This window comes from Haliotis cracherodii, unplaced genomic scaffold (assembly GCF_022045235.1).
Source record: "Haliotis cracherodii isolate W230 unplaced genomic scaffold, xgHalCrac1.p SCAF_10, whole genome shotgun sequence".
NCBI classification, from domain to species: Eukaryota; Metazoa; Mollusca; class Gastropoda; order Lepetellida; family Haliotidae; genus Haliotis; species Haliotis cracherodii.
In genome coordinates, this window is record NW_027266265.1 from 56,060,850 (window position 1) to 56,077,415 (window position 16,566).

The 16,566-nt window shown below is 42.9% G+C and overlaps 1 protein-coding gene across 2 annotated transcripts in view; it reads left to right on the forward strand.

Annotated features, from left to right (window-relative positions):
* Positions 1-12,930, forward strand: part of LOC139454548 (RING finger protein 151-like) — a 34,046-nt gene extending 21,116 nt beyond the window's left edge. Inside the window, exons 1-2 of one of the 2 annotated variants that reach the window (XM_071236332.1) lie at positions 624-982; positions 7,848-12,930. In XM_071236332.1, the coding sequence (XP_071092433.1) occupies positions 7,899-8,747 (849 nt within the window). In that variant the 5' untranslated portion in view covers positions 624-982; positions 7,848-7,898 and the 3' untranslated portion in view covers positions 8,748-12,930. Of the gene's footprint in view, positions 1-623; positions 983-7,847 lie in introns of those variants that run through there. The other variant, XM_071236331.1, reaches the window with a different exon arrangement.
* Positions 12,931-16,566: the final 3,636 nt, after the last annotated feature.

Sequence of the window (16,566 nt, forward strand, 5' to 3'; positions counted from 1 at the left end):
CCCTATTAAGCAGTCCAACATTGCAGAGTTGGGTTCCATGGCGCTTTGACCTCTATGTCAGCTATTCCTCGTCCTATTATTGTCCCCCTGTTGATGAGTGAGTGAAAGGGTATGTTTTTAAGCCGAATTTTAGCAATATTTTAGCCATATCACGGCGGAAGACACCAGAAATGGGCTTCACACATTGTAACCATGTGGGGAATCGAACCTGGGTCTTCTGCGTGACGAGCGAACGCTTTAACCACTAGGCTAGCTCGCCTACCCTATTTGGTTAAAACAGGTAGGGCAATGAGGACGAATGTGCTGTCAACAACAATTTACGTTAACGTTAACGTTACGCTTTAACTGCAAGGCTACCCCACCGCTCCCTCAACGAAGAAGCGCTTTAAGTTATAAATATATATATGATATATTTACAAACTCAGTATTCCACAACTGTATCGGACTAATGAACTGTGAACAATGGAAAGGATTGAGGGATTTCGCCCACGTTCTCTGTTGCGTGTTTTCATATAACACTTTCCGACCGCCCATCCCCTTTCCCAGCTTTGTTAGCGCTTTAATCTGTCTGCACGTCTACTGCATCACAGCTCCTTTACAAGTCCACCTACAATGGTTATTCTCGATCGCAGTCCGTTCGACCCACCTGAAGTGGTGATCAACGTATTGTGGACCGCCAATGAAGCGTAAAGTTAACGAGGGTGGACAATAGAACAGCGACGCTATCAAACTCCTAACACCGTACTGGTCTTACAACGCCGATTCCAGTTGATTGATGTGTCATGCTGATTATCCTGGGGTCTTTAACCCCAGGCCTTCTGTTTAAACTGTGGGATCAAACGGAATAGACTTGTCCGAACGGTCAAAGGGCTTTCATGTTGCTAGACAAATGTAACTGGCTTTCTGAGATATATGGAGGCACATGCCTTTTGTTTTGACATTGAGTGACCATTGGCGCGGGTGGTTTCCTTAAAGGCGACAGGTAAGATTTGCTCCTTTGTACTGACGAGACATGGGTATTTGTCTGAATACAGTGTACAACTACTGGCTTCGTTTACGTACTCCAATATAGAGACATTTGAGCGCCTTTTCATGATTTATTCCAGTTCAGGAAATGAGAAGCGTCTACTAACCAGTTGTGTCAATATTTGATTCACGTAAAGGTGTACTGGCCCGTACAGGGCTTATTGGGTGTTAGAAGTGTTTGTATTCCTGTGATAATGTGCTGCGCTGTAAGGACATGCTTGTTCTATACAGACTTGTACTCTACATGTTCAGTGCGGGATGGGCGGTAGAGCGCCTAATGGTTAAAGCTTGAGCTATTTAGCTGAATATCCGATTCGATTCCCGACACGGGTACAATGTGTGAACCCCATTTCTGGTGTCCTCCGCCGTGGGATTGTTGGAATATTGCTAATATCTGCGTAAACACAACTCACTCACAATTGTATTACCTGTCAAATGTTTACTTTCTTTTTAAAAAAAACCGAATATTACTGAATATATGAGTTGACTTTACGTCGCTTGCAACAATATTCCTGAAATATAACATCGGGGGCGCCATTGATGACATTCATACATTGTGCACATGAGTTGATTCGAACCCTGGACGTTATAGCCCCTCTGTTATGTTCAGATAAGCACAGACCATTCGCAGTCATGACTTCCTCAAAGAAGTGACAACATCATCTCTTATAGAAAAATAAACAAAAAACATCGCATTTTTCTCGCTCCTCATTGTAAGTTGATTGGACGGGTATGGGACACAGAACGAAGCTGATGTGGTAATTAAGCCCAGGTTATTTATCATGTTGAAATTATAGTACCCTGGCCTATTGAGGATGGACTAGTCGCCACTATCTTTGTGATTTGTGTATCTAATTGAAACATGTCACTCTGCTTTAAACGTGAAAACATAGCATTGAGTTCTAATTAAGAATACTCCACGTGATTCTCGTTAGAAGTCATACTAGAATGTAGGACTATATAAGACTATATATGTAGTAATTTGGATAAAACCTATTGTGCAGCTCGTGTTTGACCAATCTACAACACTAATTGAAACAGACTTCAAACACAGAGTAAACAAACCACAATGGGAAAACACTGCTACCCTAATTGCTGCCCTGGTTGGAGTCAACAGCTCTATCAAAACAAAGCGGCGATTGACAGGTGTACATAGCATGTTAATTACAGGTAGGTAACAGGTGATATGTTGAAACAATAGAGTGGACGTGAACAGCTGTGTCTGGGGACCCAGCAGTGACTCGCTACTCAGGTATTGACACTTGTCTTTTGTCAATCTGTCCCCTTTACAATTGATTACTACTTACAACAGAGCGTCTTGGTCGTTGAAATTGACATCATGATCTTGTCAGTGGATCACTCTGACGTTAACGCCTTGACTGATAAGTGCTGGCTGTCGGAGCGGGTTATTGTGGCTTGACGTTAAGTTGTGGGATTCGTACACGATCGCTTGAGCCTCTGGTCGATAAGGTAAGGACGATTTCATGACAAAATGTTCCTAATTGTTGCAGCATGGGGGCTTTTAAAAAACAACACAAACAAACAACAACAAAACTTTTATACAGATCGAAGGGCACGATATCACAAACATTGAGAGGGTGAAATTTGATCAAAGGTGTTTGGTATTTGAATTTAAAAATGTTCTATTTGGGATATATCCACCATTATGTTGAACGTCTTGTTATTATTCGACCACGTGGCGTTAGAACGAGGTGAATCTCTCGGCATATAATAGCTATGTCTGATTCAATTTCTTTATTCAGTATAAAGGCCACAGGCCCATGTACAAATAAATCTTGACATATAGAATATACATATTGGTGCAACATTAAACAAGTATTACAAATGGGATGAACGTAATACAATAGCCTTTTTAATATATTTACAGCATTGAAGTAAATCAGTTAGTTTGCCTGAGCGTATGTGCTTAAATAACTGAGATTTACAATATATATTTGGAATGTGTTTCCTGCATTAGCTATGTTTCTACGTTATAATTATCATATAATAGTTCATATCACTATATTATCTTCGTATATGTGCTGACGACTTCTGTGACAGTGGTAACGTATATCCCAGTGCAAGTTACTGACTGATGGGTTGTTTAGTCTTGTGGTAATCACGTCGTATGTTCATTACGGTATACAGTTTTAGAAAGCTAATTCGGTTAAATACGGTATATATGGAGACAATGTTGGAGACTCCGTCTGATCCAGAAGCCAATTACACAGTCTAACATTTCACACTGCGACTTGGTATTTTGGTATTTAAGGATTGTGTCTAGGGAAGAGCGAGGGATTAAACAGGGATTTAGATATCACAACAGGTGAAATTATTTTTCCAACAGTCGCGGCGCCCTGTAATTGTACTTTTGTTCACGGGGCTGGATACCAGCTCTGACAAGACGCTCGTCCGCGGTTCCATTACTTGCCTACCTGTGGTATCGTGTGACATTACTTGCCTACCTGTGGTATCGTGTGACATTAGTTGCCTACCTGTGGTATCGTGTGACCTATGCTCTGTCAGTACTGTCAGAGTGACATGTGACACTCGTTGTCTGGGAGACACACCGACACTTACCTGACATGTTCGACTTGTTGTACTGATAAAATCTTTGTTTTGTCATTGGGTACCTCTAGGTAGGGGGTTAATTGTCTTGTAGACTGGGGTTTCGCTATGCTATATCAACATTGTTCCTTGACGCTTTGCGTGGTTTGGAAGGCTCTGTTCCTTACCCTTTCATAGTAAGTACTATGCTATGTCTTGCACTAAATTTGTGAAATTTCATTTATTATTTAACTTTGTGTATTTTAACGATACTGTCCCTTTTGAGTGTTTAGAGCGTATTTAGTTTCTGTACCGTAAAATAACGTTATGATAATATGACTGTTTAGTTCGATGGGGCGAACATTTTTTGACCATGCAAGTAACTTCTTCGTATACACGAAAATGATCAGAAACATTTTATTTTTAAATTAATAAATACACCTGTATTGATCACCTTCACCACGCTATCAATCACTGGATTGTCTGGTCCAGACTTGATTATTTACAGACCGCCGCCATATAGCTGGAATATTGCTCCGTGCAGCGTTAAACAACAACGGGGAAAAACCTTCACCCTGCTTCCCTGCAGGATCCTCTACAATCTTAAGTAAGAGTTATGTCCCGTAGGTTCCCTGCAGGATCTGCTACATGCTTATGTTTGAGTTATGACCCGTAGCTTCCCCGCAGGATCCGCTACATGGTTCTAGATTCAATCACCAGCTGTGGTCATGTTACAAGTGATCATGTACAACAGCCCACATCTGCGCACCCTCGATTATCCAGTGTAGCATATCCATATATAACTGTATAATCGATGATGCGATCTGCGTCATGGCTACTGTTTCTCCCATGTCACTGAAATACAGTAAAAATCTCACTCACTGTAACGTTCACACAAACACGTTGTAATGAAACTCGTAAAATCGTATGTTGATTGGAAGTTACGCGATTGATATGAACATATTAAAAAATATTGATAATCCTAGACACAATTTTCAACGACGGTATGACAATAATATTTGTTTACTCGGAAACAGTACCCACACTTGATCAAACAATATGAGCATTTCTGCTGGCGGAAATCAATATGAAAGACACTGTCACGTCTCTAAATAGGCTTATGGGCTTATGTCGAGTTAATTAAAAACAGTGTACTCCCCGACTTTCTTCTGCGACCTAAGTAACTCTGAGGGGGGGGGTCTGAACGTAATGTGCAGTTGACGCGAGACCATGCCAAGGCCAGGTTTAATGTCCGCGACGCATGTGGACAAATAAACTCATTCCTGCTCGTACTCCAGAAGCCATACTGGCACATATTGGGGGAAAATTGGCCGAGAGGAGAGGGGTTATTGATATTTTGGACCCTCCATTTTCAAAGTGATGGATCCGTCCTTGTGCAGGTTCGATAGGGATGTGTGTGATTCAGGTATGTTTGGATGAATATGTTTAAGAGCTAATATTTACATCTTTATGAAGTCTAGATACCTATATGTTTGATTTGTTTCCTCAGAATGAAATGTATCGTTGTCACATTAGCGTTTACAGTATACGTTTACCATTGTTGCACGGTACAGTTGTACGTTGGGGAAGTCATGTTATCTCTAGTCAGTGTACAGGTGCTCGCTGCTAGGGCCAGCAGTTGTAGAACGAGAATGTGACATTCTACACGTCTAGGACGTCGGGGTTTTGAGTTAGTCTGACTGCCTGGGGGCGTCATCGTGGTCGTAAACAGTCCGGTCTGGCAAGATGAACCAGCTGCCATATTACACACTGTAAACTTGGGCGTGGTGATGCTGGAGCACATAGAAGACACCTGGCTAAAGGGGACTATATGTGTAGTGTAGGCCTTGTTCTGACTAGAGCTTCCTATATAGCAGGCACCTGTCATATTCCAACTACAGCTGACTATATGTCAGGAACCGGTCATATTCTGACTAACTGAAAATAGATCGGGCGCCTGTCATATACTGACTAGAACTCCCTTTATATAGCAGACATCTGTTATGTATGTATGTTTGTTGTTTAACGCTGCACTCAGCAATATTCCAGCTATATGACGGCGGTCTGTAAATAATCGAGTCTGGACCACACAATCCAGTGATTGATATCATGAGCATCGACCCACGCAGTTGGGATCGATGGCATGCATCAACTAAGTCAGCGAGCCTGACCACCCGATCCCGTTAGTCGCCTTTTACGACAAGCATAGTCACCTTTTACGACAAGCATGGGTTGCTGAAGACCTGTTCTACCCCGGATCTTCACGGGTAAGCTGTTATGTACAAGCTACAACTGACTGTATGGCAGGAACCGGAAGTACATTATATTGCCGGTAAAATAATTGTGTTACACTATGTCTATCACATCCTGGCTTCTGCCGGGCAACAGAATACCAATATAAGGTGGTGACGATTTCATATGACCTAAAGTCGGATATTCTTCACTGTCCGCCTACTGTGTACTGTCTGTACACAAGGGCACCTGTAGTATACTGATAGCGAACACCTGTAGTATACTGATAGCGAACACCTGTAGTATACTGATAGCGAACACCTGTAGTATACTGATAGCAAACACATGCAGTATACTGATAGCGAACACCTGTAGTATACTTATAGTGAACACCTGTAGTATACTAATAGCGAACACCTGTAGTATACTGATAGTGAACAGATGCAGTATACTGATAGCGAACACCTGTAGTATACTTATAGCGAACACCTGTAGTATACTGATAGCGAACACCTGTAGTATACTGATAGTGAACACCTGTAGTATACTTATAGTGAACACCTGTAGTATACTGATAGCGAACACCTGTAGTATACTGATAGTGAACACATGCAGTATACTGATAGCGAACACCTGTAGTATACTTATAGCGAACACCTGTAGTATACTGATAGTGAACACCTGTAGTATACTGATAGCGAACACCTGTAGTATACTGATAGCGAACACCTGTAGTATACTGATCATTACCCAGGCACCTGCAGCATACTGTTATCGAACACCTGTAGTATACTGATAGCGAACACCTGTAGTATACTGATAGCGAACACCTGTAGCATATATAATGACTGCATGCATGGCGGATAATTTTTTTACATAAACCTCATTGCAAGCCACTTATGCACACTGACTGCATACACTGGACACCTGTGGTATACGCTGACTGCATATTACGGACACCTGTGGTATGATGAATAAAGGGGACCTGCAACGTACAGACTATATATAGCGGGCATCTGCAGTATACAGACTATATAGCGGGCACCTGCAGTAAACAGACTATATATAGCGGACACCTGCCGCATACAGACTATATATAGCGGACACCTGCCGTATACATACTATAAATAGCGGGCACCTGCAGTTTACAGACTATATATAGCGGGCACCCGCAGTATACGGCCTATATATAGCGGACACCTGCCGTATACTGCCGACATCCAGACCATACTGCGGGCACCTGCTATACACTGACTTCCCATATATAGCGGGCAACGTTTTTATAAGAACTATATGTTGAGCACATGCAACAAAAATGTTCCCGATCGGTGTTTAGTAGTATGACCTCTCAAAGCGGCGTTAAACCCAACTCACTCACTAGCCGTAGGACTGTTATCTTTAACAGTTGAGCAAGCGACACACATCACTACTGTTCAAGTGACCTACTGTGAGTAATGAGGTAACAAATAGCCCGTAATCTGCCATCGTTGTAATGTACAGCCCGTGTACTAACTATCGATTGATATGACAAGAATACCTCGGCCAGGTTAGATAACACTTCGATATGTCTGCACGCTGCGTCAAGTGAGCGTATGAGATATAAGCCGCTATAGCGAGGGCCGAGGGTTGCTGCAAAATAGCCTCCGTTATGGCCTCTTGGTGTGACGGTAAGCCTCTTTAGATAGATATGCACTACTATAAGGTCGGGTGTTATTGCCGATGTTGATGATTTTGACGTTAATGTAGAAACTGTTGTAAGGAATGACATGTCATTGCTGTCCAGTTGTATGTAGACGCCATCTTGTTATATTATATATAACCACAAAGTGCAATGTTTGACCGAATTAAACTTAAGCCGTAAGTGCATCTAACGGGATGTTATTGACGAGTCACAGCCTTTGTGGATAGAATGCACTGTTGTGTCGTCTCACGTTACAAAGTTCGCATTCACGTATTTTAAAATTGGTTGATGATTCATCTTGCTTTTAGATGGTAATGAATTTGATGGCCAATATATTTAATTACGAAACTTTATTTTCCAGACTTCGCAGTAGGAGTCGCCGCCTCAGCTGCGGTGTGTGGAGCTCCGGACAATGGGCTATGACGTGGACCGTTTCATAGGTAAAGTAAACGAAGGCCTGCTTTGCTGTGTGTGTCGCGACGTTCTAGAAGACCCCCAGCAAGCACCGTGTGAGCACGCGTTTTGTCGCAAGTGCATTCTGGGCTGGCTCGAGAACGAGGCTTCCTGTCCAGAAGACCGTCATCCATTACGCCCGCGAAACCTACGGCCATTGTTCCGGTACATGAAAAACGATCTTTTGAGGTTGCGTATCCGGTGTAAGAATTTCCGTAAGGGGTGTGAACACATCAGCAATCTGGAGACTGTAAGCAAACACGAGGAGGTATGTCCTCAACAGCCGGTGCCATGCCCAAACAAGGGGTGCACGTGTACCTTCTCCCCCGCAGAGCTCGAGCAGCACATGCTGAAGTGCGAGTTCGGCAGCAGAGAGTGCACAAAGGGCTGTGGTCTGACTGTGACGACGTTGGATGAGCGGGAACACAACTGTATTGCCGAACTCCGGTCAAATATCCAACTGTTGCGGTCTGAGATGATTTGTCGGCTTGACGACCAGAAGAAGGAGATGGAGTTGCGTCTGGACATGCAGCGATGTCACATGGTGGCCAGGGAAGCCGCACTGCAGGCCAACATAGACGAGCTGAAGGAAGACATTGGGAAGATCAACAAGAAGGTCAAGCTTCTCCTGGAGCTGGAGCTGAAGAGAAGACAGGATCTGGAGAAGATGCACACGGAGCGCCGTGAGCTTCTTGAGGTGTTGCGGGACATTCAGGCTCAACATGAGGATTCTCAGCAGACGACAACACCGACCACCTGCAGACATTGCAGTAACGGGAACAAGGGTGGCAAGGTCACGACCTTGTAGTCATCCAACAGGGGAGATAACTCCCGTGACCTGCAGACATTGCAGTAACGGGACAAGGGTGGCAAGGTCACGACCTTGTAGTCATGTAACAGGGGAGATAACTCCGGCGACCAGAGAAGGAATGGTTAATCTTGTGGCTTTACAACGGATGACAGGCACATGTGCCACTCGGAAGAAAAGGCAACATGCATTGAGAGTCCGATATAGTGCTTGAACAAAAGATACCTCAATGCTATTTGGACGTGGCTGATTTGAACGAATGTTATTGATACTGACGTGCATGTTGGCGGCCGCAATATTCCATCGATATTTGTATCTGCACTCGTGAATTCCGGAAGGATTGTGTCCACGTGATCTAATGGAATATATTTGCCTACTGCGCTTGTGTTTGTTGAAGATATCCGCTGTCCCTGTGTGTAACAAGATTCCATTCACAGTATCGATTAAAGTCTGGGTGCCGTGAACGCCACGACTACTTCATGAAGTGATGCAACAGCATCGACACTGGTGCCTCCAGCGTCCCCAACGTCCCTTTAATGTGAATGTTTCACATCGCGTCACGAAACATGTGACAGTGATGTCTTAAGTGCTATGGATGTACGGCTGAAGTCCGGATACAGCATGGTGTCAAACATCATGGCAGAGACTCTGGGCCCGGTCGCACAAAGTGAACTCAGCAGTAATGCCCCATTATAACCAGATGCGTTACTCCGATTTGATACATTGTGGAATCGGAGTAAAAGATCTGATTATCACGAGGTTGCATTATGCTAACCGTGGTCCTAACACTGTGATCATTTGTGCAGACGGGCCAGGGTTAAGCTACTTCACGGTGACTTCGACGACGCCTTTGCAGAAGTTTAAAAAAGGTTACCATGGTTACTGATATATCTGAGGTTGCATTATGCTATTGGTGGTCCTAACACTGTGATCATTTGTGCAGATGGGCCAAGGTTAAGATACATCATGGTGACATCGAAGACGCCTTTGCAGAAATTTGAAAAAAAGGTTACCATGGTTACTGTGTCAGGCATTTGGTGTATCGTGTGGACAGTATACATACATCGTGTCCGCAGTGTGATATGACTCGGTAACATTCCTCAAACGATGGCTGCTATATACTATTTGAACATTGGTGGTGTTTCGTTGATTCTGGTGGTGTTTAAATCATTTAGCAGACTGTGTCCTTTGAACACCATGTGCATTTATTGTCGTCTTCCTGGATACAAGTTCTCGTTTTTTTTGCAACATGGTTTGTTGTTTTCAATAATTATCAATTAATGCAACCTTTCAATTTCCGCCACTTTTACTTGATTATCTGATGAACACAACTACACTACGTCTTGGCCGGTGGGATAGCTCAGTGGTTCAAGCGTTCGCTCGCCAGGCTGAAGGCCAGGGTTCGATTCCCATTTCTGGTGCCCCCTGCCGTGATATTGATGGAATATTGCAAAAAGCGGCGTAAAACCATACTCACTCTTTCACTCACACTAATTCGTTGCTACTTCGTCCATATATATGGCAGCACTGATATGAAATTTCAGAGCTCTAAGCTTTTGGTGCTTAAGAGCTTGCTCAAACATACATTATATTTGGGTGCTTAAAGACAGGGGTTTGACCATCTGCCAGAAGCTACTTCCGGAAACATTATGTTCTGTTAATCCAACGCATACGTCGCCGGAAGCCAGTATAGTGTTACTATTTTAGATACACAATGCAGTTAGATAAATATAAAAGACTTTCAGCTCCTCAGGACCATCAACATTATGTCGAGTTAACCGTTGCTCGTGCAAGCAGAGTGCCGGTATCAGTTCCGAGATTGCTGTCAGAACCATACAGTGACATGGATTACCCACCTGAAGATCCTGCTGGTTAGAACTTGTCTTAACAAGCCGTGCTTGTCGTAAGCGGCAACTAACGGGATCGGGTGATCCTCCCCGTGAAGATCCTGCTGGTTAGAACTTGTCTTAACAAGCCGTGCTTGTCGTAAGAGGCAACTAACGGGACCGAGTGATGCTCCCCGTGAAGATCCTGCTGGTTAGAACTTGTCTTAACAAGCCGTGCTTGTCGTAAGAGGCAACTAACGGGACCGAGTGATGCTCCCCGTGAAGATCCTGCTGGTTAGAACTTGTCTTAACAAGCCGTGCTTGTCGTAAGAGACAGCAAACGGGACCGGGTGATGCATGCCATTCCCAATAGCGTCGATGATTATTATGTCAATCACTGGATTGTCTGGTCCAGATTCTATTACTTACAGCTGCAATATAGCTGGAATATATCTGAGTGCGGCGTTAAACAACACATAAAGAAACAAAACATCTATATCGAGTAATGGACTTAAGTTAATATGTTCTATAGTATGTGATGTGTAGTATGCCTGGCACGAGGACTTGTCTAGTATTGTTTTTGTTGTATATTTAGTATTGATCGCTTGTCTTCTGAACCATGTTTCGAGTTGGGTGCTGTTCATCGCCATTGTAATGCCATGTGGTCAAAACTGGTCATCCTGTAAACCGCTTGCATAATACGTAAGACCCATACCTCCCTACATATTTATTCTATCCAATGAGTTGTTGGTAAATAGCATAATACTATGGCTGTGAAGGTATTATGACAATCATGTTGGTATCTGATCTTCTCAGACAGCCAGGGGAGACAACTCCAGGGGAAAGACGTCCCATATTCTCGAAGAGACTGAACGTTCGTACAACCGTATGGTGGAATCCTGTATTAAAGAGAGTCCAGTTAATGAAGGGACCGTTCTCCGAATTAAAGGGACTCTCCTGGCTGTCTGAATATCGCATTTCGTCCTCCCCTGTCCATGAGTACCTCAGGAATATGGCGAAAATATATATGAAATATTATCCGAAATATCTCCCAAATAAGATATTCTTTACAAGAAATTGCCTTGACTTTTGATGAGAATCATCATTTCTTTAGGCCGCGAAGAGGTCGTTTCTGTCAGTTGCATGCTGCCTTCATTGTGTCCATTTCCTGCAGTGAAACCCCTTTAATCTGGAATGGTATGGCATGACTATAAATGTGCAAAAGGACGTAAAACGATTCAGACATCCGGACATTTGTTATCCCTGACGATTTCAGTGGGAGCGGTACCGTCTGGATTTTCTAGGTTTCACTGCATATCTCTAGAACGATTTGAGGGTCGTCTTCTCGAAGCGACATCAGTGGTGTCAACTAGAAACTTGGTCGGAATAATGTCATAGCTACAAAGTGAATCTAGGAGGAAACACTGTTTTGGCATGTTGATCTGGAACAGTTTAGAGGGAATTCAAATATACTCACCGCCAAAAGAAACGCGAATCAAAGAAACATAGAGAAGTATGTACGTTCAGAAGAGATGTTCCCAATGTGTACCACTTACTGACAAAACTAACAATCAGTCAAGTGTTTCCACATGGTGTCTTTATTTTTATCACGATACGCTGCACGTGATTTCCAAACTTAACACACTAATACTGCACGAGACAAATGGTGCATCTCAAGTCATGGATCTATGACGTCACATTTGATGGGTTCATGAGCGTCGGTTCATACAACATAATAGTATGTTCTTTTGTGCATTGAACCAATCTAATATCTCTTGAATATGATAAACTCTTCATATATTAACCAACATGTATGTTTTTCGTGTTTCTTTTGTTGGTGAGTATAATTATAGTCACTTAAAACCGCTTCGAGAACACGACCCGGAATGGGACAAATGAGACGAGCATCCTCGACAGTCGGGGGTATTATTTGGCACATAAATCCAGCATATATGTTGGTGGAACATTATAGCCCTGGTTGCCGAGGATGGTAAGCACTAATTTCCTGCCTGTATTAAATCATTGGTGACATAGCTTTACTAACTAATTTAACATTCGATGTACATTTTACAGACATGCATGCCATGCCATTGTTTCTGTATGAAGATAACGTTGTATCATATCTCTTGGAATAATGTGGAACTATGTTTCGTTATTCATTGTCTTGGAATACATAACCAATCACGGGCCTGGTAGGTGGTACCATGTGATGTATGGATGTTTTTGACATGCGGCGAAATCTATTTTAGCAGCAGACACCATCCGAAAGAGTTTATGCAAGACAGCAGCATTTTGTATCATTCAATGGATGCATTCTGTACATACGACTGTCTCATTCTTGGAAATATATTATTCAATACAAGAGTTGATATAATCATTGCTTGTGTTGTATTTTCTCTGGATCCAACAAGGACGATCTAGTGGTTGGCTTGTCACTGTGTATCCTTCACTCTGTAAACACGGAACCGTTGACCACGTGGACAACAACGTGGACAACGACATGGACATTAACGTGGACAACGACATGGGCCATAACGTGGACAACGACATGGACACTAACGTGGACAATGACATGGACATTAACGTGGACAACGACATGGGCCATAACGTGGACAACGACATGGGCCATAACGTGGACAACGACATGGACACTAACGTGGGCAACGACATGGGCAATAACATGGACATCGACATGGACCATAACGTGGACAACGACATGGACACTAACGTGGGCAACGACATGGGCAATAACATGGTAAACAACGTGGACAACAACTTGGACAACGACATGGACATTAACGTGGACAACAACATGTAAAACGACATGGACCACAATGTGGACAACGACATGGGTAACGACATGGACAACAACGTGAACAACGACATGGACAACGACATGGGCAACAACGTGAACAACGACATGGACAACGACATGGGCAACGACATGGACAACGACATGACAACAACGTGGACAACGACATTGACAACATGGACAATAACATGGACAATAACATGGACAACGACATGGACAACAACGTGGACAACGACATGTGCAACGACATGGACAACAACGTGGACAACGACATGGGCCATAACGTGGACAACGACGTGGACAACGACATGGGCAACGACATGGACAACAACGTTGACAACGACATGGGCCACAACGTGAACAACGACGTGGACAACAACTTGGACAACGACATGGGCAATAACATGGAGAACGACATGACAACATGTGTGTTTGTGTAAGTGTGTGTGTTGCTGCCACTGTTTAACTTGAATACCCCACTCATACACATCACTCCGAGTCGACCAGTCCTTGTTTATCCCCTTGGACCAGACGATCAAGGAATTGACATCATGAGCATCGATCTACACAAATGGAATACGATGACATGCATCAACCAAGTCACCGAGCCTGACCACCCGATCCCGGTAGTCGCCTCTTACGACAAGCATGGGTTGCTGAAGGTAAATTCTAGCCCGGATCTTCACGGAGTGTTATGTATCACAATACTATTGCTATATATCATTACCAATAACACGCCCCAATAAGTCTCAGACATAAGGTAAACTTATTATATACGTCTCATTCCATATTTAGCTCCCTGCGATGAATAAGTCCACCGCGTCTATAAATATCACTTTTACGTGGTTTTCGTAGTCCTAGCAACGCGGGTAATTTCCAGGAATGATTTCACACATGCCTCTCAATACTTTTGACTTCGTCCCAAGTTGTATTGGCATTAGTGACAAAAATATGGTTGAAAACGTTTACCGCTTTGGTAAAACCAACGCTCGTGGTGATGGTGCTGACAAATCGGGTTATAATCGGGGTTCGAACATACGATCAACGTATCCTGCTACGGCTAGGGGACGCAAATCTGGCTAGTACAGAACACAGGGGATTTGAAACAAACACATTTCCTATAAGGTTTGCAAGCATGATAACATGTCTTTGAAACATATTTTGTTAACAGTCACGTGATTTCAAGGGGTAAGGCAAGGTATATTTTGTATTGACTTCAATTCAGATTGTAAAACATGACACAAACAAGATGGATGTTGAAGGTCAAGTCTATCTATAATCTTCTCATGAATTTGGGGCACGGGTGGCCCAGTCGTCTAAGGCGCCGCGAATCTCTCTGCAGAGTTGCGTCCCTTGGGCACGCTAGATACCTATGATTGTGGGTTCGAATCCCGGTTCGCCCCGATTATGTTTCCAGGTTTGTCAGCAACATACCCATGCTCGTGGGCTTCACCAAACTGGTAAACGTCTGAGACCTGCATCACTTCGAGCTTTCCTCCAACATTAAGCTGACAAGCTGCGATAAAACTGGAATACTGTTAAAAGTGACGTTAAACCCAACTCACTCACTCACTCTCATGAAACTAGGTAGCTTGTGTACATGAGAAAGGGCTTGGAGCTTCCGTTTCTGTCCAATTTTCTCAGTATTGGGATTTTGTCAACGCCAACTCATTTGTGATTTTTATTTTCCCGATCCTTTTTTGTATCATGGAGCCAATGAGGTGTTTACAAATGACAATTCGAATGCCAATATTGTTCCTATGGCCACCAGACAAGGTGGTTTCTATGCATTGCAGGTTTCCCATAAGTCGTCATCCTTCCAGGATGTTTTTTTCTATCTGAAGCCCAAACGGTCTCTGCATCCGACGATCTCATTGTCAAGGGAACTGCATATATACAATGATGTATTATTTCAATTTCTGTTCTAAAATATGTTCTTTAAAAAAATATATACAATTTTCGGAGAAATTCATGTGCAATTCGCAGTACATGTATTTATTAGATGAATGTGGCGTAATACAAAATGTCCTGTATTATACGAATGCTAATACATTTACGTGGCAAGCTCGCCTCGACGACACACGTGCGATTTCAATCGAACACAAATAAATTACCTCCAATGTCAAAACCCAGGCAGACACAGCAAGTTTATGGGCGCTTTATGGCAATCAATACTTGCTTAATCCATGCGCTGCAAAATCTGACATTGAGAGTTTCAAATATGCTGAAAATCGACAATAATGAAATTATATGCAAAATTAGTCTGGTCTCAATTATCGGTTATCCAGTGAAATAAGTGAAGCATTGAATACACTGTTGCTGAAAACAGCCCACGCGCATCACATCACAGGCACGATCTGTTACAGGTACAGAGGGGTCATATGAAATTCGTCGAACTTTCAAATTTTGTAAAAAAAATTGTTTTTGGAATGCATCAACATTTTAGATTACACGATGACATCAAAAACATCATTAACACGAATGCGGTTAAATTTGAATTCAACTGGGAGGATTTAGTAAGACGGTTTACCTATAATTAGTGTCTGATGCATGTTGATCCCTGTCAAACTTCCGTCTTGAATTCTTCCATATAGAAACTTGTGAGACGCCCTCTACCGTTGTTGCGCGGACCTCAGATATCACATGACGAGCTTGTGGAATTAAGGAACCAGTCAGCCCCCCAACCACGAAACATGATTTATCTTAACTATTCACGTAAATATAATGGCTTGCCAGTTTCCAAAATTGAGTACCTTTTTACCAGCTTTGTAATTTCCTGTTCAGTCCTATTATGATATAATGTCCCATGTCGTTTATCTGGTTACCCTATAGCAATGCGCTGTTGCAGACAGGAGCCCAGTTTAAATGGTCGTTATGGCTTTAATGGATTTTTTCTTGTCATTAATGAAACTAAAGAGGTTTATATTGATCACATTTTTACACCTCAACGCAACCGACACAACTGGTTGGTCGCGCTCCTCTGGACGCCCGGTTTATGATATCCGGTTCTATAAACTTCCGGTTTATACGTGAAAGACCGGAGGCGTTAACCCTACATAGCGGCAATCGTGATGGCGTTGTTTTATTTCAACACGTCGCTTGTTTCACAGAAATATCCGTTGTGCTTACAGAGATCACGTGGCTGGTAACAAAGGCAAGGACACATGTTCATTTTGACCCT